Source organism: Mytilus galloprovincialis, chromosome 8, assembly GCF_965363235.1.
Source record: "Mytilus galloprovincialis chromosome 8, xbMytGall1.hap1.1, whole genome shotgun sequence".
Classification (NCBI taxonomy): domain Eukaryota; kingdom Metazoa; phylum Mollusca; class Bivalvia; order Mytilida; family Mytilidae; genus Mytilus; species Mytilus galloprovincialis.
This window is the reverse complement of record NC_134845.1, coordinates 75,839,579-75,866,899: the sequence shown is the minus strand read 5'-3', so window position 1 is coordinate 75,866,899 and position 27,321 is coordinate 75,839,579. Positions and strand designations below refer to the sequence as shown.

The 27,321-nt window shown below is 33.5% G+C and overlaps 1 protein-coding gene across 1 annotated transcript in view; it reads left to right on the top strand.

Annotated features, from left to right (window-relative positions):
• Nucleotides 1-26,801, top strand: part of LOC143043524 (protein mono-ADP-ribosyltransferase PARP9-like) — a 44,556-nt gene extending 17,755 nt beyond the window's left edge. Inside the window, exons 9-11 of the mRNA XM_076215801.1 lie at nt 424-657; nt 25,713-25,955; nt 26,654-26,801. Coding sequence (XP_076071916.1) covers nt 424-657; nt 25,713-25,955; nt 26,654-26,719 — 543 coding nt within the window. The 3' untranslated portion in view covers nt 26,720-26,801. The remainder of the gene's footprint in view (nt 1-423; nt 658-25,712; nt 25,956-26,653) is intronic.
• The last annotated feature ends 520 nt before the right edge of the window (nt 26,802-27,321 follow it).

The window sequence follows — 27,321 nt, the reverse complement described above, 5'->3', positions numbered from 1 at the left end:
CACTTTCACCTAGCTTTCATTAACTAGTGTCTAGTAGTTTACTGATATGCAAATCCAGTTTTCAGAGAATAAATGACCAATTAGCATATATAGGAAAATATTTTAGTGAAAAGTTACTGTAATAGTATTTCAATAAGAAATAGACCACTAAGACCTGATTAAGCGGTATACGAATTTATAATGTTTTATCTTTTATCGCCGGCTTCACTTAGACCTATAGTTATCTTAAAGAATTTTAGGATTGAATTGGAAATCAATAGCCTCCTCACAATATAAAAGGTTATTCATACCTAAAATTCATGTTTCTTATGATGAGTTTAGGATTTCTTTCAAGGACTTACGGCCCCTATTATCAAGATGGGAAATAAGTTGTTACAAAGTTATCTTTAATTGTCTTATTGCTTCTTTGGTTATTTTTTCTAGTGTGATGTGATGGTGATTACAGGATCCAAAGATTTAAAGTTAAAAAACAGAAAGTTGTCTAAGTTGGTACTAGATGCAGCAGGACTAGACATACAGACTGCTTGTGATACTAAATATCCCTCTGGTGTGAACTATAGAGAAGTGGCATTCACCAGGGCATACAAACTTCATTGTAGATTTGTTTACTTTGGTTGTTTACCGGACTGGAAAGATACATCAGATAATCCACAACAGGTTTGTAAAATACACTATATGATTCAGGACAGCAGATATGCTGACATGTTGGTAATATTATCCAGGACAAGAAACATCAATCACTTTTGATAATCGTGGTCTATCAGATGTACATCTACTGTGATTTATATTGCAACTTGTATGCAGACATGTTTTTATGGTACAAAGTTTTCCATCACATTGACATGTTTTTTTGGTTACCCTTTTGAATTCCTGGAAATCACAAATGTGTGGTTAACACAATATTTTATAAAATAAATCATAATCTATATTTATGTACCTCATAAAGGCCGTTTACTCGATCTAAAGTGTACAAGTCATGAAATAAACTTTGATTTGAAAGTTATCATTTGCACAATGTATTGCCGTTTCTGATTATGCACCAAAATCAGTAAAGAAGTATGGAACGCCGGAACTATCTTATAGTGTAAATATTTAATGTGTTTTGTCGCTTTGCCTTTACGTCCTGTCATTTCTTCTTTGTGTTATGGGCACTCCCCGCCAGATGCCTTTATTTCCTGACACGGCATCTCTGTGTTATGTCAAATTAGTAATTTGTTTGGTCAAACAATTGTATGATATGTCATTGCTAAAAAAAATGCATTACATTATGGTGTAACTACTATATATTCTGTGAATCCTTCAAAACTTTATGATCAACCACCTTTACATTCTCTCATATATTATCTATGTTGTGTCTATTCTTCTTTTGCGTAAGTTAGTTAATAATTACGTCCTGTCTCAAGTGTTATTGTTATGTCAAATGTTCTAAACGTTTTGTTTTGATACACCTTTGTTCCATGTAAATCTCATGATATTATAGTCTTTTTGCGTTATGTTGTGTTTATACATATGTATCTCCAGTGAAAAACACAATATATCATGGTATAATTCATATGCGTTTTTCCGTACAGTTGATACTCTCTGTGAGCATTCATTACGTCATGTGCACATGCCTTTTATATTATGTGCAAACAACTTATACGTTTTGTGCAAACCTCGTTTACCTTATGTGCAAACATTGTTCCCCCTATGTGCAAACATCGTCACCCTATGTGCAAACATAGTTTACCTGATGTGCAAACACCTATTGCGTTATGTGCAAATACCTATTAAGTTATGTATAAAAACTACAACATTATGTGCAAACACTTTTACGTTATGTGCAAATACCGCTTACATTATGTGCAAACACCGATAAAGCTATGTGCAAATGCCTATTACATTATGTTCAAACATCTATTACGTTATGTGCAAACACCTGTTACGTTATGTGCAAACACCTATTACATTATGTGCAAACACCTATTACGTTCTGGTAAACGCTTTTTTGACACAGATTAAAACAAAACGCATCAATGATAAGCATTTTGAAAATAAAGAAAATTAAAAGTTTGACCTTTCTAACAAACTGTGGATTTTTATATATTGATTGGTGTAAAAATGCTATATATATACAATGTATCTCGTTTTATGGGAAATTATTTTGCTCTACTTTAAGAGTGTGCGTTATGCATAAAATTGAGAAAGGAAATGGGGAATGTGTCAAAGCGACAATAACCCGACCATAGAGCAGACAACAGCCGAAGGCCACCAATGGATCTTCAATGTAGCGAGAAACTCCCGCACCCGTAGGTGGCCCCTTAAAAAATATGTATACTAGTACAGTGATAATGGACGTCATACTAAACTCCGAATTATACACAGGAAACTAAAATTAAAAATCATACAAGACTAACAAAGGCCAGAGGCTCCTGACTTGGGACAGGCGCAAAATTGCGGCGGGTTAAACATTGTTATGAGATCTCAACCCTCCCCCTATACCTCTAGCCAATGTAGAAATGTAAACGCATAACAATACGTACATTAAAATTCAGTTCAAGAGAAGTTCGAGTCCGATGTCAGAAGATGTAACAAAAGAAAATAAATAAAATGACAAAAATACACTACTAGTAGTTAACTGACATGCCAGCTCCAGACCTCAATTAAACTGATAGAAAGATTATGTATTCATCATATGAATATCAGGCCCAATCCCTCCCGTTAAGGGTTTAGTGTCATACTATCATAAAATATATGAGAAGAACATAACCCGTGTCATGCCAACAACTGTTTTTGATAAATGTTTTTAGTTCCGATGCAAAGAACCTATAAGTGAATCCATTCTTTGAAAATTTGTTCACTTTACTTCTTGAAAATTTTTAAAAATATGCAGACACGATTCTAGTTTCCGAGAGGTGCAACCGAAAGGAACAATACGATATAAAAAGGAAGATGTGGTACGAATGCCAATGTGACAACTCTTCACAAGAGACCAGGATTTGTTATTACACTCCCAGTAGGGTTTTCATGTAGCGAGAAACGTGTACTAGATTAATGCTACAAATGTCATGACGTCTCCCACGATTCATGTAGCAGCTAAGGAATCCTATGAAATGTTTAAGATTTTATTTTCGTTCATTTCCTTTAACAGTTGTGAATATTATTCTGAATAATCTTCCTAAGACTTACTATTTCCTCCGTCCCTGACAAGGCTTGTTGAGACGGTGGGTGTCCTGAAAAGGGTTGGTCAGGTGACCCGTCCCTCTTTTTTGTCAATTTGTTTTTTAAACTAACAGGGATTTTGGAAAAATTTGATCCGATTTTGGATCAGACATGTAGAAGGGTATAACAAAAAGCTGCATTTTCTCTAAAAAAAAACCTTTCATATTAAAAACTGCCTTATCCTGTAATCCACAAAAATGACGCATACACATATTTCTTCTAAATGAAAGGGTTATCAGCCTTGTTTCACCTTCACTGGCCATACTCGAAATTAAATCCCACAACTTGACACTCCAGATAATGACTTTCATTTATCCGTATTTGGTCCAGTAACTTTTCGAACCGTGTCATCAAGAACGATACAAAAAAAATACATATTCTAGTAAATTGATATTGTTTTTTTCTATTATTTTTTGTATAAGTGATGTGCATATCGTTTCTATAATGTTGTCTATAAGAATAAATAAATAATTTCGTTGCTAAAATGGTCATCATAACATAATTTTCCCTTTGAATTTCAGAAAAAAACTGACTATCTATAAAAAAAATGTGGTATGAATGCCAATGAGACAATTCTCCACGAGAGACCACATGACAAAGAAATAGATAGCAATAGATCCCCTTATGGCCTTTAAAAAAAACCCATATGGCATAGTCACCTAATCTATTTATTTTTTTACCCCATTTTTTTTCACCAGTTTAAAAAAACCGGTTACAGTTAAGTAATACGCTTTAATCCTGCAATTAGCTAGTTATTGTATACAAATAACAGATAAACAACATTTTTTTTGCTTTGTTTGTACATGTACAAATAAATTTTCCTGCTACCCGCTTCCATGTTGATCAATCGGTAATATGAATATTTCTTTCTGGGTAATAGTTTATTTTGGGGTTTTCTTCTAGTCCGCGTTTCAATAATTGTAAAAATCAGAGACAATGGTTAAGATTTAAACAACTTATGCTCAAATATCAGGTGTAAATTGTCAACAATATATGTACATTGTCAGAAATATAAAATGTATTTGTTCTCGCTGGGAAACAGGGGAAAATTCGGCAAGCCTCGTTTTTCGTCCTGTTTCTGAAGCTCGTACAAATGAATTTCACGTTTACCGACAAAGTACATTTATAATCAATACATTATTCCACAGTTGTTGATATGGATTTATCTTTTTGTTCAATATTTCATAGATATTCGTATAAATTAGAAACATCAACTTATTTTCCGAACGGAGAGTCATACATTCAATGAATATTATTGCGGGATATACAGTATAAATGGTAAGCTCCGATGCGTTTAGTTATGAACGCAGATGGTTCGATAAATATAGCTAAATACACAATTAAGCCAAATGTTCATAAAAGATGTTCATAAAAGGGATTTGCTGCACATCATAATTCTGAGAAATCTTATTTTAAAAAACATAAAATTTCATACAAATATATTCTATTGGATCTAAATGTTATCATTCTAAAATTTATCTTTTGACAGTTTCCGTTAAATATTGCCATTTGTAGATATATCGGCTCCTTTTCTAGGCTACTGTTAAAGCGAGACGTTTTTTTTTAGTAATAGCTAGCGAGGCATGAAGTTCATATGATTCAATCCAATTTATCCTCTAAGTGCGGAAACAATCTTAAATTGATGCAATCTTGTTCGCCTTGAAATCAACGTATCATATTTAGTCAAAATTCTTTTAAAAAATCACTTATATAACGAAAAGAGTGTATTGGTATGTTTGCACATAGGATGGTAATATGCGTCTAGTGTGGTGTGGTCATAGACTTAACATCCACCATCAGCTAGTCCACTCTGTGGACGAAAAGAGAGCCGAGTGCGTCAGCCTCTCCTGCTGGTACAAAGCCTCTACACCATCAAGACTCTTGCAATGCCTCCCCGCGGTAATACACGGATACTGGGGTCTAGTATCTCAGGCTAATTTGCAAGGGATCTCAGAGCAGCAAGGGCCTTAGAGATGCAGAGTGCAGGCCCACCGGCGTGTGGACACGCCCTGGCTCTCATCAACCTTGCCCCAGCTATGGGTTAAATGCCCCACTGCCTTGTGGGTGACTTGGGAATAGTCAAAGGCTATGGAAGTTAATCCAAACAGAAAATCCGGGTAGATGGAACTCGTTAGCAACAGCAATCGTCTAAGGGATGGAAAACCCCTACAGAACAACCCGACCCTTCACGTAGAAGGTTTAGCTTAGGGCCAACACCCCTAACTTGTAAAAAATATTACGTTACAGAAACGACTACAGAAGAAAACCCTCTTACTCGTCAACGGCTTGAGATAGAGGTAAACACAAAATCAAAATCACGAGGACAACATATGACGCGAAGGCCGATGAAGTTGTTCTCACCTAAGTATCCAACCAAAATTGGGACTTGGAATGTACGAACACTGTATCAAAGTGGAAAGAGCTTGCAGACAGCCAAAGAAATGGACAGATACAGTATTGAAATTTTAGGACTCAGTGAAGTAAGATGGAATACATCTGGCATGACAACGTTAAACACTGGTCATACCATCATCTACTCTGGTAACAAAAACGCCACTGACACTCATGATAAAGGTGTTGGATTCATGCTTACTAAAAAGGCAAAGCAGTCTCTCTTAGAATGGAATCCTGTGTCTTCTAGAATAATCACTGCCAGGTTTGACACAAAATTTCAGAAAACAACCATAATCCAGGTTTACTCACCAACAAATAATGCAGATGAAGAAGAGAAAGACGACTTTTACAACTCTCTGCAAACCACTGTAAATTCTGTTCCAAAACGAGACATCCTCATGATACTAGGAGACCTCAATGCAAAAGTGGGTAAGGACAGGACAGGGAGAGAAAGAGAAATGGGACCAAATGGAATCGGTGAAATGAACGAGAACGGTGAAATCTGTGCTGATTTTTGTGCTGTAAACAGTCTTGTAATAGGCGGTACACTTTTCCCCCATAAAAACTGCCACAAGGTTACTTGCGTTTCGCCGATTGGAGTGAAAGAAAATCAGATAGACCATATTGCTATATCCCAAAGATGGAGGTCATCTCTACAAGATGTGCGAAACAAGAGAGGAGCAGATATAGCATCAGATCATCACCTAATCATTGCAAAGATACAACTAAAACTACTATCAACAAAAAAAGCAAAATCTAGAAGAAAGAAATTTAATGTTGATCTATTCAAAGACCCTAAAGTTGTTCAAGACTACCACATTCTGCTGCAAAACAAATTTAGTGTACTTGAAAATCTACATGATGAAGAAACTAGCATCAACACAGCATGGGAAATGACCAGAGATTCTATTGTTCTAGCATGTGAAGAAACTGTCGGCTATCTCCAACAAAACCGCAAGCAATGGATGTCAGAAAATACCTGGAAAATTGTCAACGAAAGAAAACAAGTGAAAGAAAAAGTTCTAACTGCTATAACTAGACAGCAAAAAAAAAACAGACACAAGAACAGTATAGCAATAAAGATAAAGAGGTGAAGAAAAGTTGCAAACAAGATAATAGGAACTTCGTAGAACAACTAGCCAAAGAAGCCGAAGCTGCTTGTAGCAAGGGAGACATCAAAACCCTATACAACATTACAAAGCAATTAAGCGGTAAACCACCAACTTCAAATACACCTATCAAAGATAAAGACAACAATATCCTCACTAAACTGGAAGATCAACTTGAAAGGTGGAAAGAACATTTCGAGCAGGTTCGTAACCGGTCCCCACCTACAGATCCATCTGAATTACAAAATGGTCCAATATTAAACATCAAAACCAGCAAAATAACAAAAACTGAACTTAACAAAGCTATCAAAAGTCTAAAAAATGGAAAAGCAGGCGGCATTGATAACATACCACCAGAAGCTATAAAAGTCTTGGATGATACATCTGTCCTTAGCCTGTTACAACTTCTAAATAAGATCTGGGAAGAAGAAGAAATACCAGATGATTGGATTAAAGGACTTTTGGTAAAAATCCCTAAGAAAGGTAACAAGTCGCTTTGCAAAAACTGGAGAGGTATCATTTTATTGTCCATACCTAGTAAACTGCTCTGTAGCACCATCCTTAGCAGAATGAAAAATGAAGTCGACAAGATACTTAGAGATGAACAAGCTGGCTTTAGACAAGAAAGATTATGTGTAGACCAAATAGCCACATTGAGAATTATTATCGAACAGACAATAGAATGGCAGACGACACTATACCTAAATTTTGTGGATTTCCAGAGAGCTTTTGATAGCATTGACCATCAGGTTCTATGGGACATTCTGGCACACTATGGAATCCCGCAAAAGATCATCAAAATGATAAAACTGCTTTACGACCAATTTTCCTGTCAAGTTATACATGGTGGAACTATGACCGAATCATTCCCTGTTACAACTGGGGTACGTCAAGGTTGTCTTCTCTCTCCTCTCCTTTTCCTAATAGTAGTTGACTGGGTTGGTAAATCAGCCTACAAAGATCCAAAAGGCATCGGATGGACCCTCACAACACGTCTTGAAGATCTCGAATTTGCTGATGACATTTGTGCACTATCCCATCGCTTTCAAGATGCACAACATCAGACCAACAGTCTTGAAACAGTAGCAAAAAAAAAAAGGCCTATACATCAACGCACAAAAAACTAAATCAATGAGGCTAAATACAAACCAGCAAGATTGTCTTAAGATCGACGACTCTACTGTTGAAGATGTTCAACAATTCACCTATCTTGGAAATATTGTCAGTACATCAGGAGGCACAGATGAAGACATATCGGCAAGAAAAAAGAAAGCTCAATAGGTATTTTCCATGCTTAAACCTGTTTGGAGGAGTAATGCTTTAAGAACTAGCACAAAGTTAAGGATATTTACCACCAATGTCAAATCTGTACTCTTATACGGATCAGAAACCTGGAGAGAAACAGCTGCATCCATCAAATCTATACAGACTTTTGCCAATAAATGTTTGAGAAACATCCTCAACATCAGATGGCCAAACAAAATAACCAACAATGAATTATGGAGAAGAACCAAACAACAGCCAACAACCCAGACAATAAGAGCAAGAAAGTTGAAGTGGATCGGGCATACCCTCAGAAAAAAGACACACACATTACCAAGCAAGCCCTAGAATGGAACCCCCAAGGACATCGAAAAAGGGGAAGGCCAAAAAACTCCTGGCGCAGGGGACTAACAACCGAGCTGAGTAAAATAGGGATGACCTGGAAAGCAACAAAACGAACAGCCATGGACAGGAAGAAATGGAGAGACACTGTAGTCGCCCTATGTCCCCCTTGGGACGAAGTGGATTAAGTCAAGTAAGTCATAACGAAAAGAAAACTGTGACAGACTTTAACACGAAAGGGAAGGCTTAAATTCTTTTGTAATTTTCCTGCTACTGATTATAAATTAAGAAGTTCACTTGCCATGTTTTGTATTGTTGAAATGTCGGAAACTTCTTGTTAATCCGTTTAAAGCACCACGAAACAATTGCCAGCTAACTCCCAGTTTTCAAAAATCTTTAAATGTGCAGTATGTCATTGATACGATTTGAGTTCTCAAAATGAATCAAGATAAAATAAGGATAATAAGACATTGGTAAAAATATAAAACCCTTGTTATGTTTTATTACTTTTTGAGAACATCTTTATGTTAAAGATATGAATCAAAGTACTGAAGTACTGAACATCGGATGACCGCAAGTTCTTGTGGACGGTCACAAACACTTGTCTCAGTAAACCAAACCACATCTGTTTACCTGAAAGTGACGGTAAAGTACAGATATATATTTTTTCTGAGGCAAGTCCGTGCGTGGACGATAAATTCAACCTCATCGTAGTAGTGATACAAATCAGTAAACTTATATAATGTTATACATTATTTTAATATTTGTAAATTACAGTTACATGTATATATAATTTTCATCCATTTTTATATCATTCTATTGCACTATATTAATTATAGTGTTGTGCAAGTGCATGGTGGACACTCTTCTGTAATAACTCGATTTTTCTAATAGATTGAATTTGAGTGGGCATTCATATTTTCCAGCAAAACATGCAATGTCCAACTCAGAGAGAAGGAGCAAAGACAGATAACTCTGCATGGGAGATTGCAAACGTTCTTGAGATATTCTTCCGCATGCGGTAACACACTTTTTCTGTACGTGTATATAAATATTAAAGATTTTTTACTTTATTTATGTTTCTAACGAGTTTAACGACATTTTCACATTATTCATTTATGTTCAAAAAAATATATTTTTAGGAGTATCCATTTAAAATGAATTAAAAACAAGTGATAAGGAATGTAATTTTGCACTCGATAATGTCCGCGTATTTATTATTATCATGTTTATAGATCGGTTACAATCTTAAAACGAAGGTTACGTAATGGAAATTTAGGCGAAGGCAATACACATGAATGTCCTCACGGTCATCCGATGTAAAATGATTAGAGAAGTTGTTCATTAAGATATCATTAGATAAACAAACACACGTACCTAAACATTTTTTCTCTCTTTGATTTCTCATTCAATGACCAGTGGCGGAACCATAATTTTTGAAAGTGATGAAGCTGCGTTTGTTGGATCTATAAGCAGTTTGATTAAGAGGGGGCTCGGGACTCAGTTTTGCCAAAACTCCCTGCTAATTAAAAAATAAATACAAGATAAGAGGTGGCGAGAAAATATCTTCGTCCTCGGTCAATATAATCTGAATAGACGCATATATAATGTGTTGACCTTTTCAAAAGTCTATAATTCATTTTGGTCTCTTGTGGAGATTTGTCTCATTGGCAATCATACCACGTCTTCTTTTTTTATATCAACTTATTTTCCGTTCATATTTTCCGTAAAGAACTGAGGTTGCATTTTGTTTTTTGCATGTATCTTTTTTTTGCTTTGAATAACAGGGCAGAGCTTTTAGTTTCAGTCGATATACACGCCATCTTGAAAAAATTACTTGTCACATATAAATTCTGTTTGGTTGCTACATGGTGTGGCTAATATTCAGCAACAACTATTGGCTTAAATGAGATAAAGAATTACAGACTGTTCTCTTCTGGGGATATTAAGCCATCAAATGCCGGAAAATTAACTATGTGTATTACATTTCAGATCAAATGTTATTAATTCATGGTCGTTTTATTATGCATATATTACACACTGAAATTGAAAATTGAAATATCAATCATTAATACGTCTTTATTTGCATTGCTAATCTGCAATAAGCACGATTTGTTTGCTAAAAAATGTTCCTGTACAATTTTTAAAAAAATGCATTAAATGTATTTAATGATTTTTGTCAATCTAGGCACATCTCCAGAGAGACACACCTCGAGAATCGTGTCTATATATTTGTAAATATTTTAAATGTTCAACAAGTAAAGTGAACAAAATATAAAAAGAATGGATGTATAACGCACGCTCTTTAAGTAGAACAACAGAATTTCCCCTAAAAACTAAATATTTATATAACATTTTTATATCAATCAATATATAAAAATACCACATTTCTTATACTTAATCAACAACCCGATGCACAAATATAACCTTCAGTTCACATTCAGCATCCAATGGAAATTACCTTGAAAAAGAATACAGCGAAGTAGTTCAGAGCTTTTTAAAAAAGCTAAAACTTATAATTTTCTTAATTTTCAAAGTGTATATCACTGATGCGTTTTGTTTTAATCTGTGTCAAAAAAGCGTTTACCAGAACGTAATAGGTGTTTGCACATAACGTAATTGGTGTTTGGACATAACGTAATAGGTGTTATGTCACAGTAAATTTGATCCGGTAGTACAATTTGTCCGCCAGACTTTTTTCCTAGTTAATCAAGTTCATGTCCATGATTTTACTAGGAATATAAGTCCTAGGACAATTGTTTCTAGGAAAATAAGTCTATAGCTAGTAATATATGTCTGGTACTTGTTTTCCTAGGACAAATTGTCCCAAGACTTGTTTTATCTAATAGCGTTATTATATCATAAAATATATTCAAAATAGAAGAAGAAAAAATGTATAATGAGATTGGAAAATTTCCTTATTTTTTTCCAATTAAAATGAAGGACATTTCCTTTAACCTAATTAAAACATGAATATTGAGTTTCCATTGCTTATAACATTTTCGTTTTATAATAAAGGACATGGACATTTTTACATAGGAATACTAACTAATGACATGGACAGGATTTCCTAGGAAAATTAGTCTGGGGACATAAAATTTATTTAAAAAATTGATACACAACTCTTTAACAATTATATTAAAACATATTACATTGATAGTTACCTTTAAAACTAAAGGCTTGGATATTTTAACCTAAAATTATAAATGACATTCACATGATTTCCTAGGAAGATAACATTTCTTAAACAGATTGAACAATATTAAAACATATTACATTTATATTCACCTTTTAAAATTAAGGGCATGGGCATTTTAACCTAAGACTATTAATGACATGGACATGATTTCATAGGAAAATTAGTCTGGAGACATAAATTGTATCAAAAATATAAATATGCAACTCTTAAACATTACTAAAACATAACATTTAAATTTGACTTACGTAAAAGAAGAATAGACACAACATAGATAAAATATGAAAAAATGTAAAGGTGGTTGATCATAAAGTTTCGAAGTATTCACAGAATATATAGTAGTTAAAGTATGATGTAATGCCTATTGTACACAACAAACTTTAACAATGACATATCATACTACTGTTTGACCAATCAACTATCTAATTTGACATAACAAAGAGATGCCGTGTCATGCAATACAGACATTTGCACATAACATAAAGAAGAAACGACAGGACGTAAAGACAAAGCGAAAGATTTACACTATAAGACAGTTCCGGCGTTCCATAAAGAAGTTTTGCAGAACTTTATTAAGTAGGGAATATCAAAGCCTAACATGGCCTCTAGATTTACAAAACAATGAAAAAAAAATAAACCTAGCATAATTTGCCTCCTAAATTGTTAGAATATGAGTCAACTGATTGTATCTAGGAAATTGATTTTTAATGACGTCCCAATGGTTGGTGAAAATGACGCCATTATCGAACAATAGGCACAAATGCAGAAATTGAATCGTTTGCCTACATTTTGACTACCGCGCCATGCTTGTATCTATTTGAAATTTTAACATTTTGAAAAGATCATACATATTAAACTTCAGATAAAATATCTTCTTGGTGAACAGTTGGTGTGATAGTTTATTTTATATTTTTTGTAGCCAAGTAGTCAATATAAAAATTTATACAACATGTTTCAAACATAATAAATAAACATCAAGCGTATGATCCAAAGTTAATACCGACACAGCAGACCAACGCCAATTAACTAATAAAACCTCAATGCGTTGACCTTAATAGACCTTTAATATGAGAATTACAGGCGTGAACAATGATTAGAGATGTACAAATAAATATAAATTAACCTTGACCGCAGATAATTGATAGCTTTTAATGACCGTCTATAAGAACGATCACAGACAATATACCATAATTACGAAAGTAGTTATTGTTGATATAAAGCCTGTAAACCTCAAGCAGGAAGTATTTCAAGATACCCAGTCTGATTTGTTTGAGTACTGAAAAAATATAAAACATAATAAAATAATTATTTTTATTATACAAATATTTGGGCTTAAGGGCAACACTTTATGTTACAGAAAACTTCCTTGGCGTCAGTGAATAAAAAAGCGATGACTGTAAACTAACTGACGCCAACATTGTACTTAACTATCCGAGCAGTGTGCGCGGCACACTGCGTGAATGCTTGAGGATATTTTTTCTCTAGTATCATGTAATTCACTCAGTTCTGTCATATTGTAAATCAAGAACAAAACAAATTACATGCAACCTGCAGTTGACACAAAACACACAGTATGTACATAAAATGTTAGTGTGTTCTCAGATAAATAAGGATTATTTGCCGCTAAAATACTGTGCCTGAGCTACCCACATATCTTTGACAGAAATGCGTCACCATAGGAGTATTTGCATACACGTGTGTGTACGACTACCTATCTACTTGTTTCAGAGTTCTTTAGCAAGCCGTTCCCGAGCGGTATAGCCTTACTTGATTTTCCACGTGGTACCGAATAAGAGAAAATCTTTTTGGGCATAGACCGACGTGAAATAGAGCTGTTGAGCAATCGAGATGAGACTATTCCTCGTTAAGGCACGTATGCACCCTAACTACTCAGAAAATGTTCAAAAATGTCTGGCCTGATCATTTAAGGTAGATGGGGTGTCTAAATTATAATCCATAGAATCTCTTAATAATTTGCCAAAATGTAGTTCATATCCTGCATGTTTAAAAACATTAATAAAAAGAATTGGTCACCGGACTTATTTTCACGTTACAGGTTGTTCAAAATTGTCAAGATTTTGTATAGATTATGCATGGAAAACCCATTTTTCCGCTATAAAACGCAAACCACACCATAGAATTTTGAGATAAAATATGAGAAGATAGCTTCAACATTATGCTTTCAGATAAGAAAAAGAAAAAATGGGGTCACCGGACTCGTTTTCTTGCTACATGTAAAAATGGGTAAATTCCTAACACATTCTATTGTAAAAGTAACACTATCTGGATTATCTGCCCTTGCATTTGAGTTGCCTCCCCTTATTTGACAAAGTTGGAAAAAAATTAATCAAACAAAAGAATTCTTATTTTTGTTAAATACAATCATAATCGTAAACTAACTGACGCCAACATTATACTTAACTATCCGAGCAGTGTGCGCGGCACACTGCGTGAATGCTTGAGGATATTTTTTCTCTAGTATCATGTAATTCACTCAGTTCTGTCATATTGTAAATCAAGAACAAAACAAATTACATGCAACCTGCAGTTGACACAAAACACACAGTATGTACATAAAATGTTAGTGTGTTCTCAGATAAATAAGGATTATTTGCCGCTAAAATACTGTGCCTGAGCTACCCACATATCTTTGACAGAAATGCGTCACCATAGGAGTATTTGCATACACGTGTGTGTACGACTACCTATCTACTTGTTTCAGAGTTCTTTAGCAAGCCGTTCCCGAGCGGTATAGCCTTACTTGATTTTCCACGTGGTACCGAATAAGAGAAAATCTTTTTGGGCATAGACCGACGTGAAATAGAGCTGTTGAGCAATCGAGATGAGACTATTCCTCGTTAAGGCACGTATGCACCCTAACTACTCAGAAAATGTTCAAAAATGTCTGGCCTGATCATTTAAGGTAGATGGGGTGTCTAAATTATAATCCATAGAATCTCTTAATAATTTGCCAAAATGTAGTTCATATCCTGCATGTTTAAAAACATTAATAAAAAGAATTGGTCACCGGACTTATTTTCACGTTACAGGTTGTTCAAAATTGTCAAGATTTTGTATAGATTATGCATGGAAAACCCATTTTTCCGCTATAAAACGCAAACCACACCATAGAATTTTGAGATAAAATATGAGAAGATAGCTTCAACATTATGCTTTCAGATAAGAAAAAGAAAAAATGGGGTCACCGGACTCGTTTTCTTGCTACATGTAAAAATGGGTAAATTCCTAACACATTCTATTGTAAAAGTAACACTATCTGGATTATCTGCCCTTGCATTTGAGTTGCCTCCCCTTATTTGACAAAGTTGGAAAAAAATTAATCAAACAAAAGAATTCTTATTTTTGTTAAATACAATCATAAATATGATCAAACATGGTATTTTCTATATTATAATGAAAATTCTCACACATGAATTACCTACTACTATAAAAATTTGCACATTTCATCAAAGATCTAGACCTTGTTTTCTAGTATTTCAAAATCCAAGATGGAGGAAGACACCCTATCTACCTTAAAATAGTAACATAACGTGAACCATAAAGGCACAACATCTTCATAAAAAATCGGCGGTGTTGGGGCGGCTGGAGGGTTGATTTGAATTTTGCACTTCTATACTGCTACTAACTTATCAATGCAACTGACTGAATAAACCTGACAAAGATTGAAAAATTAACACGTACACCAAGTCATGAGACGGTTAAGAAAACATTGCCGTCTCTACCACAGACTTCATAAATCTATAGTAATAAAATGTGTATCGTCCACCTAAATAAATAATGATTTTAACAGAAGCCGAGTCGGACAGAACATGAAACATTAATATAAACATCAATTAAAAATTTCTAATTTATACAACATGTTTCAAACATAATAAATACACATCAAGCGTATGATCCAAAGTTAATACCGACACAGCAGACCAAAGCCAATTAACTAATAAAACCTCAATGCGTTGACCTTAATAGACCTTTGATAAGAGAATTACAGGCGTGAACAATGATTAGAGATGTACAAATAAATATAAATTAACCTTGACCGCAAATAATTGATAGCTTTTAATGACCGTCTATAAGAACGATCACAGACAATATACCATAATTACGAAAGTAGTTATTGTTGATATAAAGCCTGTAAACGTCCAGCAGGAAGTATTTCAAGATACCCAGTCTGATTTGTTTGAGTACTGAAAAAATATAAAACATAATAAAATAATTATTTTTATTATACAAATATTTGGGCTTAAGGGCAACACTTTATGTTACAGAAAACTTCCTTAGCGTCAGTGAATAAAAAGCGATGAATGTAAACTAACTGACGCCAACATTATACTTAACCATCCGAGCAGTGTGCGCGGCACACTGTGTGAATGCTTGAGGATATTTTTTCTCTAGTATCATGTAATTCACTCAGTTCTGTCTTATTGTAAATCAAGAACAAAACAAATTACATGCTACCTGCAGTTGACACAAAACACACAGTATGTACATAAAATGATAGTGTGTTCTCAGATAATTAAGGATTATTTGCCGCTAAAATACTGTGCCTGAGCTAGCCATATATCTTTGACAGAAATGCGTCACCATAGGGGTATTTGCATACACGTGTGTGTACGACTACCAATCTACTTGTCTCAGAGTACTTTAGCAAGCCGTTCCCGAGCGGTATAGCCTTCACTTTATTTTCCACGTGGTACCGCATAAGAGTAAATCTTTGTGGACCGACGTGACATAGAGCTGTTGAGCAATCAAGATGAGACTATTCCTCGCTAAGGCACGTATGCACCCTAACTACTCAGAAATGTTTTTGGGAAACGATATTATATTTGGCCAAAATAAAATATCATAGCCCAAAACGAAATATGTAACATTATGTTGCCTGCCCAAGTTGCATATTGAGTAACCCCAAAAAATGAAGATGTTGTGCCTGATGAAGCCTTGTGTCTTGTTAAAATTAAGGTTGATCTAGAGAAAAATTGATGTCAATATAAAATTCCTTTACCACAATATTTAGATCAACGTGAGAAGAAAAGACACAAGGCTAGGATGGAGGACAAGTTACAAAGTTATAACCGATTGTAAAAAACGTTTTCTGCATGGTATCTTGTTATTTAATCTTTTCCAGCGCGGATTTAATATCCAATTTAGAAGTTCAAATGTAACGTTTAAAGCAATCTGATTTCCAACGTCCCAGTGTTTGTATCATGCTGTCCTCAATACCTTGAGAACTAGCACTTGTGGCCGCACCTGATCGAAAAGAATGTCCGCTATAATCCTTGTCACTATATCCTAATGCTATGAGTATTGTTTTCAGCTTGCTTATAAAATAGTTCCGGGAAAGTGGTTTTCTCTATCTCTATCTTGAACAAGGAAATTATAATACCTTGTCGGAATATATCTGTCTTTGTAGCTTTTAAATTAACAGTTACTTCGCATTCTGAAACGAAATTTATGTCAGAAACGCATAAATTTGAATCTGGATCAAACACAGTTCTACATGTAAACTCATTGCATCTCAGGAAACCATTAAATGCCAGAACACACGATGTTTGAAATGTTAAATCCATATAATCATGATTGAAAAATCAACATAGCAATCAAGTTACTATTTCTTGTAAAATTTTAAACGTTATTGGTAACTTTTGTCGTAATGGCTTACTCTCAGATTTTTTAACTCCATTTAACACATTTTGCAAGCGTTGGTATGTATGACCAAATTTATCACAAAGTGGGTTCACATTATCAAAATTAACTCCATGAAAACGAACTCCAGCGAGATATAATTTGATTGTTGAATATTTCAGTTTTAACACTGATTGGCAATGGGCCATGAAATAGATCAATAAATCTTCCGAAACTTTAGACATATTGAAACTCCTTGAGTTGAATCCAGTGATAGGATTGCCACAAAATTGAACAAAATATTTATATCCTGTTGAATAAACATTGCGGGTATTCACATTGCTACTTTTATTCCATAAGCTGTCGACTGCTTGATCTAACTCCACAGAATTTCGGAATGAGGAGGGCAGGTGCATGTATTTGGCGTCCGGAGCCAATTCACGAAACCGCTTCATCTGGTAACGAGAAAGAGCATTTGCTATGTTATTTTCTTTCCCTGGTACATGTACAGCATGTACAACAAAATTGAATGTAGCCGCACACCAAGTTAAACGGCGAACAAGATTCATAATTACGTTACACTTTGAACGGCCCTTATTAATAATATACACACTAGACATATTATCACAATGAAAAAGAATACGTTTAGTAGACCATTCATGCCCCCATAAAATAGCAGATATAACAATCGGATACAATTATAAGTAAGCCATTGAGAAAAACTCCTTATCGGGCCGAATAAAATCGTCGGGCCAAATGCCTTGAAACCACCTTTTCCTAAAATAACCTCCGTATCCGATTGTTGATGAAGCATCCGTAAATAACTTCCCGACCACGAAAGAAAAGAACAGGGCGTCCTCGTATATCTGTATTGGAATCAACACGATCGTTACTCCCAACTTGTGATTTCTGAAAATGAGTTTGATTATAAGTTGGTTTGGATCGATTATTCGATTGATCAAAGCTTGGTAACGTTGTGAGATGCCCAAGACTACCGCATGTTTCACATTCCTTAATTATTTGTCCACTTGTGATGGATGGATAGAGTTTTTCGTCTCTGATGGACCAATCTACAACTTTACCGTGGGTCAGTTTGATAGTAGCTACCTTATTTGCGAAAGCCTTGTGATACTCGTAGAAAACGGGACCTTTATATCTTGCAGAGATATCAATGACATCTTGAATATGCATATCGAACTCGATTCGTCGGTCTTGCTTTTCACAGATAATATTTTTGTAAATATTAAAAGCTTCTAGAAATTCTTGTATAGACAAGTTTCTTTGAAGGCGGGGATCGCTATGTTTGATTAACAGAACGGACCCGTCAGATTCATCAACGGTTTTGTAATCTTGTACGTTTTCTTGATTGTTAAGAAGGGTAGCCAGATTAATGTACTTGCCTTGTAAAATCTGCTTCCGAACGTTCGGCACCACTGCTTGAACATGCGGAAACATGCCTGAGGAAACCTTGGTAGTGTGATAAGATCCTATATCATGATGTACTCCATTATTTATATCACTAACGACTGCAGGTTGACTAATGATATTTGATTCTCGAACTAAAAGCGACTGAATTAAAGTTCCTTGATTTTGAACAGTTTGCTCCATGTTGTTTAAACTGGTGGTAAGTTGAGTTAATGCTGGAATTTCGGGCATAACTGTATTTTCCTATCCTGAATTCTCATTTAAAAGTTCCAATAACTGCTCTTTTGTGAAAGTTGATGGAGCCCTGATGCCTTGCTTCCTTAGTTTTTTTTAACTTCGTCAAATGCCAATTCTGTATTGGAATTCTGTAAAACTGGTGTGCCACTTTTTTTACTTTTCTTACTGGAAACACGCTTTTTACGAACTGGCGGGATTTTAAGGAAGTTGTGAAAAGTTGTGAAATAACCAAATAATATTGATTTGAATTTTGCACTTCTATACTGCTACTAACTTATCAATGCAACTGACTGAATAAACCTGACAAAGATTGAAAAATTAACACGTGCACCAAGTCATGAGACGGTTAAGAAAACATTGCCGTGTCTACCACAGACATCATAAATCTAGTAATAAAATGTGTATCGTCCACCTAAATAAATAATGATTTTAACAGAAGCCGAGTCGGACAGAACATGAAACATTAATATAAACATCAATTAAAAATTTCTAATTTGTTTTCCTGTAACATGATATTTTTATTCTTATTACAAAGTTTATTTTTACATTCTTCTTTCTTTATGAATGCATTTTTTCGATAATGAATCAGTAACATGCATTTTTATTATAATTTCGTAAGTTTATCAGTTTAAATAAACAAACAGCAAAAGCATGGAACTGCTATCATGGTGTGTGATAACGTTTTGTAAGGGAATTCGATGTTTGCTATACCACTGTGCATCTCAACGCATTTTATAACAATACTGTAACAGTGGTTTGATTCTGCCAGTGTACTTTATTCGTAGGAAGAAAATTCCTAGTGTTTTTTTTATTCACCAACAAATTTTGTTGGGGTTTTTAATCCGGGTACATTGTTATATATAAAGGACTCAGGATAAGATTTTAAAAAGAGAATTTGAAGGGAAAATATATAAAATTAGGCTTATTTCTCGCTGCATTGAAGACCTGTTGGTGACCTCCTGCTGTTGTCTGCTCTATGGTATGGTTGTTGTCTCTTTGACACATTCCCCATTTCCATTCTCAATTTTATTAGTACTTTTTCCGGGTATTTTCAGAATGAATTGTTTTGCAGTCATTTCAGAAATGATTTCATTTGGTATTCACGTATTCTTAGCGAAACATTTAATGTTTTAACAGGGTGAATTTTCTGTATAAAGTCAATAATTATGTAGACTTTTAAAAATAAAACTTTCTATTGCCTTTTTTTTTTGTTATATCTTTTAATGTATTCTTGAACAGAAATTTGATAAACATTTACATTTGTCAATTTTTGATTAGAAACATAATATGATTTGTATATAGTCAAATCTAAAACTGTAAGGAAATAATTCAGACCAAAATAATTTTTCAGGAGACTAATTGCTTAAACGATACTCTAACATTTAAATTTGATTTTTTTATTAACTCATACATGTTTTTCCAAAAAGTTTCTAAATAGATTCTAATTTAGTTAGCATACACATCACGTCACTTAGTTAGCCAAATGTCATTTTGATGAGTTTTTGCTTTATGAAAGGAGTAGGGGCATTAAGGCCTAGTTTTGACCAAGGAAAATAAAATGTTTGATTACCATTTCATATTGGCACATAATGATTAGAAATGCAAAGGGTCAAGAAATATACATTTTGTATATGAAAAACATAAAGATATTTATCTGATGACGTCACACTTACGTCATAATATGTACTGTTTTCACAATAGTAATCAAAGGTACCAGAATTGTAATTTAGTACGCCAGACGCGCGTTTCGTCTTCATAAGACTTATTAATGACGCTTATATCAAATATTTATAAAGCCAAACAAGTACAAAGTTGAAGAGCATTGAGGATCCAAAATTCCAAAAAAAAATATGCCAAATACGGCTAAGGTAATCTATGCCTGGATAGGAAAATTCTTAGTTTTTCGAAAAGTTCAAAGTTTTGTAAATAGGAAATTTATAGAAATGACCACATTATTGATATTCATGTAAACACCGAAGTGTTGACTACTGGGCTGGTGATACCTTCGGGGACGAAACGTCCACCAGCAGTGGCATCAACCCAGTGGTGTAAATAGTTATCAAAGGTTATAAAAATCGATTAAAAATAACAACAAAAAACAAAAAAAGGTGGTTATAATCTTTTTCTTCGTTACATACATTGCATAAACCGTCATTCTTCTCTTTCCATTTAAACAATAAGTGTTTTGATGGTAATATGAATTGTAAAAATTTTCATTTAAATACTTAAAACCTTAATTTCTTCTAAATAATGAAACGTGAAAAAAGGCCACTCTAGTATACCGCTGTTCGAATTCATAAATCGATAGAGAACAAGAATGTGTCCTCAGTACACGAATGCCCCACTCGCACTATCATTTTCTATGTTCAGTGGACCGTGAAATTGGGGTAAAATCTCTAATTTGGCATTAAAATTAGAAAGATCATATCATAGGGAACATGTGTACCAAGTTTGAAGTCGATTGGACTTCAACTTCATCAAAAACTACCTCGACCAAAAACTTTAACCTGAAGCGGGACAGACGGACGGACGAACGAACAGACGGACGGACGGACGAACAGACAGACAGACGGACGGACGCACAGACCAGAAAACATAATGCCCCTCTACTATCGTAGGTGGGGCATAAAAAACAAATCCGGGTTACAGACTAGCACTGAGGGAGACACATCAAATATAAGAGGAGAACAACGAAACAACAACAACACTAAAATTGATTAATACTAAGGGTTTCGTTAATTTATAAAGTTCACTAATTGAGCGTTCAGTTTTATCTTTACAAATTTACTTATAGAATATATTTGTTGAAAAGCTTGAAGCCTCAATGTATTTACCTTTCCAGATCAGTTTCTTTCCAGGAAGATACATTTAACAGAACTTTCAGACTTTAACATCTGAAGCCAGTCTTTTTGGATGGCTTTTTAAAAATATTTATTTCTGCTATCCAATAATTCTTGCAGTCTAATTTTTGCAAAATAAAATGTTGAGATGTATTACCAGTGTCATCTATAATATCATTGACAAATATCAAGTTACTCTTTATCCAATTATCAAAAATAATGATTTTATTTTTATTTTAAAAATTAATCAGTTTGTTCCCCCAAAATACCTGTTATCTTGTTTCTGCGAAGTTGGTAGGTTTTTTCGTCTGTAAACCGCCTGATATTACCAAACATGTTAATTTCTCTCTTTAAAATTCAGGGATGTGTTTGATAAATTATAGAATCTTCTTCTTTTAAGAATTAATCTTAAAACTCAACCAATAAATACCAACCACACTGAGATATTTTAATGGAACCAACTTTCAGTTTGAAATATCGTTGTAACCAATGTTATTTCAACTGATCGGGCGGAGCTTACGTTTTAATTTGCATAAGGACAGTCTATTTGAAAATGTATGTGATAAGGTTGATTGCCGTTATAATTATTAATGATTTCTAATCACCTATCAGTTTTATCAAATGAATTTACAAAATAATGATTGGACACTTCAATGATGAGGTTATCCTAAAGGTTATAAGGAAGTAATTATTTACTTAGGCGACAATGGTAGCCTTTTTTTGGTCCTGCGTTTTCACTATTAAAGATCCATTGAAAAAATGTTTCGAAATCTGAATTATAAACACCTGGTTTGTATTTGTATTTGCATCGGTAAAACACATATGGTGCTGCAGCATTTTTGATAGAAAAATGGCATTTTTTAATGGTACTCAACGGTTCCGGAATTTTCGAAATAGTATGAATGAAGAAGACCCCTTACTCAATTTAGCACCGAAAATATTGCTTGTCACAGAGAGTTTTCTCTAAATTTCTTGCTATTTCTACACCAATGGCCAACACCCATTTCTCACTATTTCAATTTTGATTTCTATTTACCAAGGCAGCAGAAAATAAATTTACTTCTACCTATTATCTTGGATGTACAATCTAGGTGGCGCTAGTCATTTTTATTTACTTTCTTTTGACCTATAACACCTATCAATAGATTAATTGGTGTAATATAAGCGAACCGGTTAAACCCCGCCCAGTCAAGTGAAAAACAATAGAGTAGTACTAATGAGTTAACTGAGCCAAGATACTTTCAAAAACATAACATAACTTTGTATGTCAATCATTTGTAACCCATTTCTTCATGGTATTTCTTTTAACCTTATTTGGTTTACCATCCATGATGTATTTATAACATTAACTTTGACATCTTTTCTAAAATTTCTCTTGAACTGTACTGACATTTGCCAAAAATGTAAAAAGTGGTAAAACAAATGCTTTTATTTTAAGAAATTTCCCCATAAAAGTTAAACTACGTTTGCCCAACAAATGAAATAATTTATCCATTTTCTCAATTTTATTCTCCCAGTTTAGATTTTCACAATACTCTCTGTTATGACCAAAATATGTTCCTAATGCTTTGACTTGTTTATTTATCAAATTAATCCCCGCTATATTATCTTTGCTAGTTTTAAAGTTTTCCTATCCATATACCCTCTGTTTTATTTTTATTCAAAAATTACCCAGAAAATGATCCAAACGTTTCTATTTCATTTATAGCAGCTTTGATTTATTTCTTATTACTGAGAAATAAAGTCATATCATCAGCTTATTGAGAAATTTTAATGCTATGATTTTTATTATCTAGTTTAACTACGAACCCTTTGATATCTCTGTTATCCGAAGTCTTTAAGCCATGGTCTCCACGGATAAGACGTAAGAAGAGCTGATATAGGACACCCTGTCTTATATCTCTCGATTGATGGAATATTTCTGAAACCGAACGATTATTAATAACACAAGTTTATAACCCAGTATATAATGTTTTTACCCATTTTGTAAATGATTCGTTAAATCCAAAATGTTTCAAAGTGATAAACATATCTTGCATAAAATTCCATTCCAAAGGAATCAAAATCTTTACTAATATCTACAAAATCTATTGCCCCTTCAATCGAATATGCGTCCGCCTAGTCAATAATATCTTGAATTTGTCTCAAATTAAAACCGATAAATCTGTTTTAATATACCCTGTATGATCTTCATTAATAATTTTTGGTAGTATCTTCTTTAATTATAGTTATCAAAGGTACCAGGATTATAATTTAGTACGCCAGACGCGCATTTCGTCTACATAAGACTCATCAGTGACGCTTATATCAAAATATTCATAAAGTCAAACAAGTACAAAGTTGAAGAGCATTTGAGGATCCAAAATTCCAAAAAGTTGTGCCAAATACAGCTAAGGTAATCTATGCCTTGGATAAGAAAATCCTTAGTTTTTCAATAATTCAAAACAAAAGCCAATGATTCTAAATCAACATTTAGTGCAAGAACAAAAGCCAATGATTCTAAATCAACATTTAGTAAGTAAATTGGCCTATAATTATCCAACAATAAATGATGCCCCTTTTTGAACAAAAATGTCAAAATACTAGTACGTTGTGAGTGCGATAAACTTCTTTTTTCATTACCAGTGTTTAAAACCTTGACTAGAAAATAGTTAATTTTTTTCCAAAACATCTGATAAAATTCAACTATAAGACCATCTAGCTTTTTGCTTTATTTAATATCATTGCATTAATAGCTAAAGTACATTCTTTCATGGTAACTTTTAAGTCACAAACTGATTTGTCAACTTTATTTGAATTAATTTTTAGTTCAGTTTCACGGATATAATTTTCGCTTTTTTTTTACATTTTGAACTGTGAAGTTTTTCATATTTATATTGCTTAGTTTTTTGTTTTTATCTATTTCCATTCTAGTCCCTGAGTTTATTTATGGACTTTTTATTTTACCTGTCTCTGTTTTTCTAAACCTAAAAAAAACATGCATTGCTTTTCAACCCATATTCCACCCATTTTTCCCTTGATCTAACTTGTGCACCTCATATCTGTTCGTATATCTTATCTATTTTTAATTCTAAATATTTTATTTCTTCATCTTAATATGCATCCTTCTGAGGTAATGCATCTCTTAAACTATTTCTCTCTTCCAGTTTTTTTTTTCTAGTTTCCGACTAAGATCTGTTTGCATTTGCTTTATAAACATTTTTAGTCTCATTGTCATTTTATAAATTAATCCCAAACTAAAGAAGCCAGTAAATAATGTCAAAATAAATCCGATCTGCCTATTTTTGGACATTTTTTTTTATTTAAAGTCAATTTAGTCTACCACAAACAATTGTTTTAGGCACTATAATGCATATGGTAATGGGTCAACGATAAATTTGAAGAAAAGTTTTTTTAATTAAGAATTTTTAGATAGGCATATATTATAAAAATATCTTATAATTTCTTTTGTCCTGTTTATCTCATCTCAAATTTTGGTGTTCGAAATATGACATATATATAGGGTATAAGGGTCGGATCCATGATTATGAAAGAGGTTGGAGGGTTGGAGTAAAATTTTATTCGTTTATTTCAAATGCAAAGACCCTATGAGTGAATCAATACTAATTAAAAGCATCCAATTTCAATTACCTGACAACAGTATAGCTACTATATACATTATCGGTAATTTTGTTTAAAGGTTTGGTGAGCATGTGAAAAAATGGCGACATATTTGTGCTTTGTATAGAATATTACCATAAAAGATTGTATGTGAATATTTGACCTCATTTGAAGTAACTATCATGTAGCATGAATATTTACCAAAAACTAATACATTCAAAGAAGATATATAGACTTTCTTTCAATAGTCATGTCTTTCTCAATTATCGGAGACAGATTTTGATAAATATTTTAATCTTGTAAAATACATTCGATAAAGTAGAAATTGTTTCTAGAAAATATTTCTTTCAATTCTAGGATCCAGAAATTTCTTCAAAGCAGAAAGTAAACCAAATCATTGTTAAATCTTTGTAAAATTACACTTAACATGTTTAACTGTATTCTAAACAGATTGCATTGTTTTAGGTTCTGACAGATTTTATCACCGAATGTCTAGATGTTGCACATAGCCAAGACGTCAATCATATTGCCTTCCCAACCCTGGGGACAGGAGCTCTGAAGTACCCACATCATGTCATGGCCAGGACTATGAAGACTTGTATCGGAAACTTTAATCGGAAGCACAAGTACGATAACACAAGATCAAATTTACAACATGTAACCATCGTTATTTTTGACAAAAGTAAAGACTGCCGGGTGATGGAAAATGTGAGTGTAATAACTTAACCGCCTCTGCAGTCTCATTGTTATGTGCTTGCCTAAAGTGTGGAATGTTAATGATTTAATCCCTAGCTGGATAAAACTAAATAATTGAAATTTGTATTTGCATATTTTGTATGTTTCATGTACATTTCATTTATTTCATTTACGTAATACATGAAATAATGCTAATACATAGAAATAAGAAGATGCAGTATTAGTGTCAATGGAAAAATTTTCAATTTTAGTCACAATGTGTGAAAAAAGATCCCAAACTTGAACCATGCATGTCAATCATTTACTTCAAATAATTATTGCAAAATTTCCATGTTTTCATTTCTTCTCATGTTAACAAAATACTTATTCTTTTTATAACATCTTACAACTTGAATGTAATACTGTGGATTCATTATTATTCGTTGGATACCAATTTTCGTGGATTTCGAAGGTACAAGTAAACCAAGAAATTAATGTTCGACGAATAGTAATTTTTATATAGGTTTGTATGCAGACTTCGGCAAAACCACGAAAAAAAATATACGAACATGTAATTTTTCCTTAATCCACGAACATTGGTACCCACAAAAATAAATGAATCCATTGTATGCAATTTTCTTTACGCAGCTTACCGTTTTTGCCTTTTTCTGCCTATATATAATAGTTGATTTTCTTTCTTCTCAATTAATGCATTGTGTTTTCTATTATAGGCTTTGCTGAAGGAATTTCAAGTTCCAATAGGTTATTATGGAGGATCGTGTACCACTGAAATCTAGACAATGTTAATGTCCAATTATTAGAAATCTAAAACTGATGTTATGGGAAGAAATTGAAGGATATGAACCTATATATATATATATATATATATATATATTATGATATGTGATGTGGTTAAGCTTTTTATTTTACTTTTTGTTTAGGGATCTTCCGTTCTGTGTTTTCCTCGCAGTTTATTTTTTTTGTGATTTTACTTTCAACATCTGAATTTAAGTGCGAATGTTATCTTGTTGAATACACCAAATTATCAAAGTAATTTTATTTTAATCGATTCCATTTTAAAGTAATCGACTCCATCACTGATAAATGTGCTTAAAGGATGGCACTGTACTTTTATAGATATGCTTAGATTCATCTCTGCTGTTCTTTTCAGCATTAAAAACAAGCTCAAACCTCACAATATATTTTATGACAGCACACAGTATAGTGGCACTGTATGATATATAAAGAAATGGCTCTTCTGTAGAGAGTTATGTGCTTTATTTCTATCTTTTAAGGCCGAATCTGTAAAAAGTAAAATCACAAAAATACTGAACTTAGAGGAAAATCAATTCGGAAAGTCCATAATGACAAGGCAAAATTAAAATACAAAACGCATCAA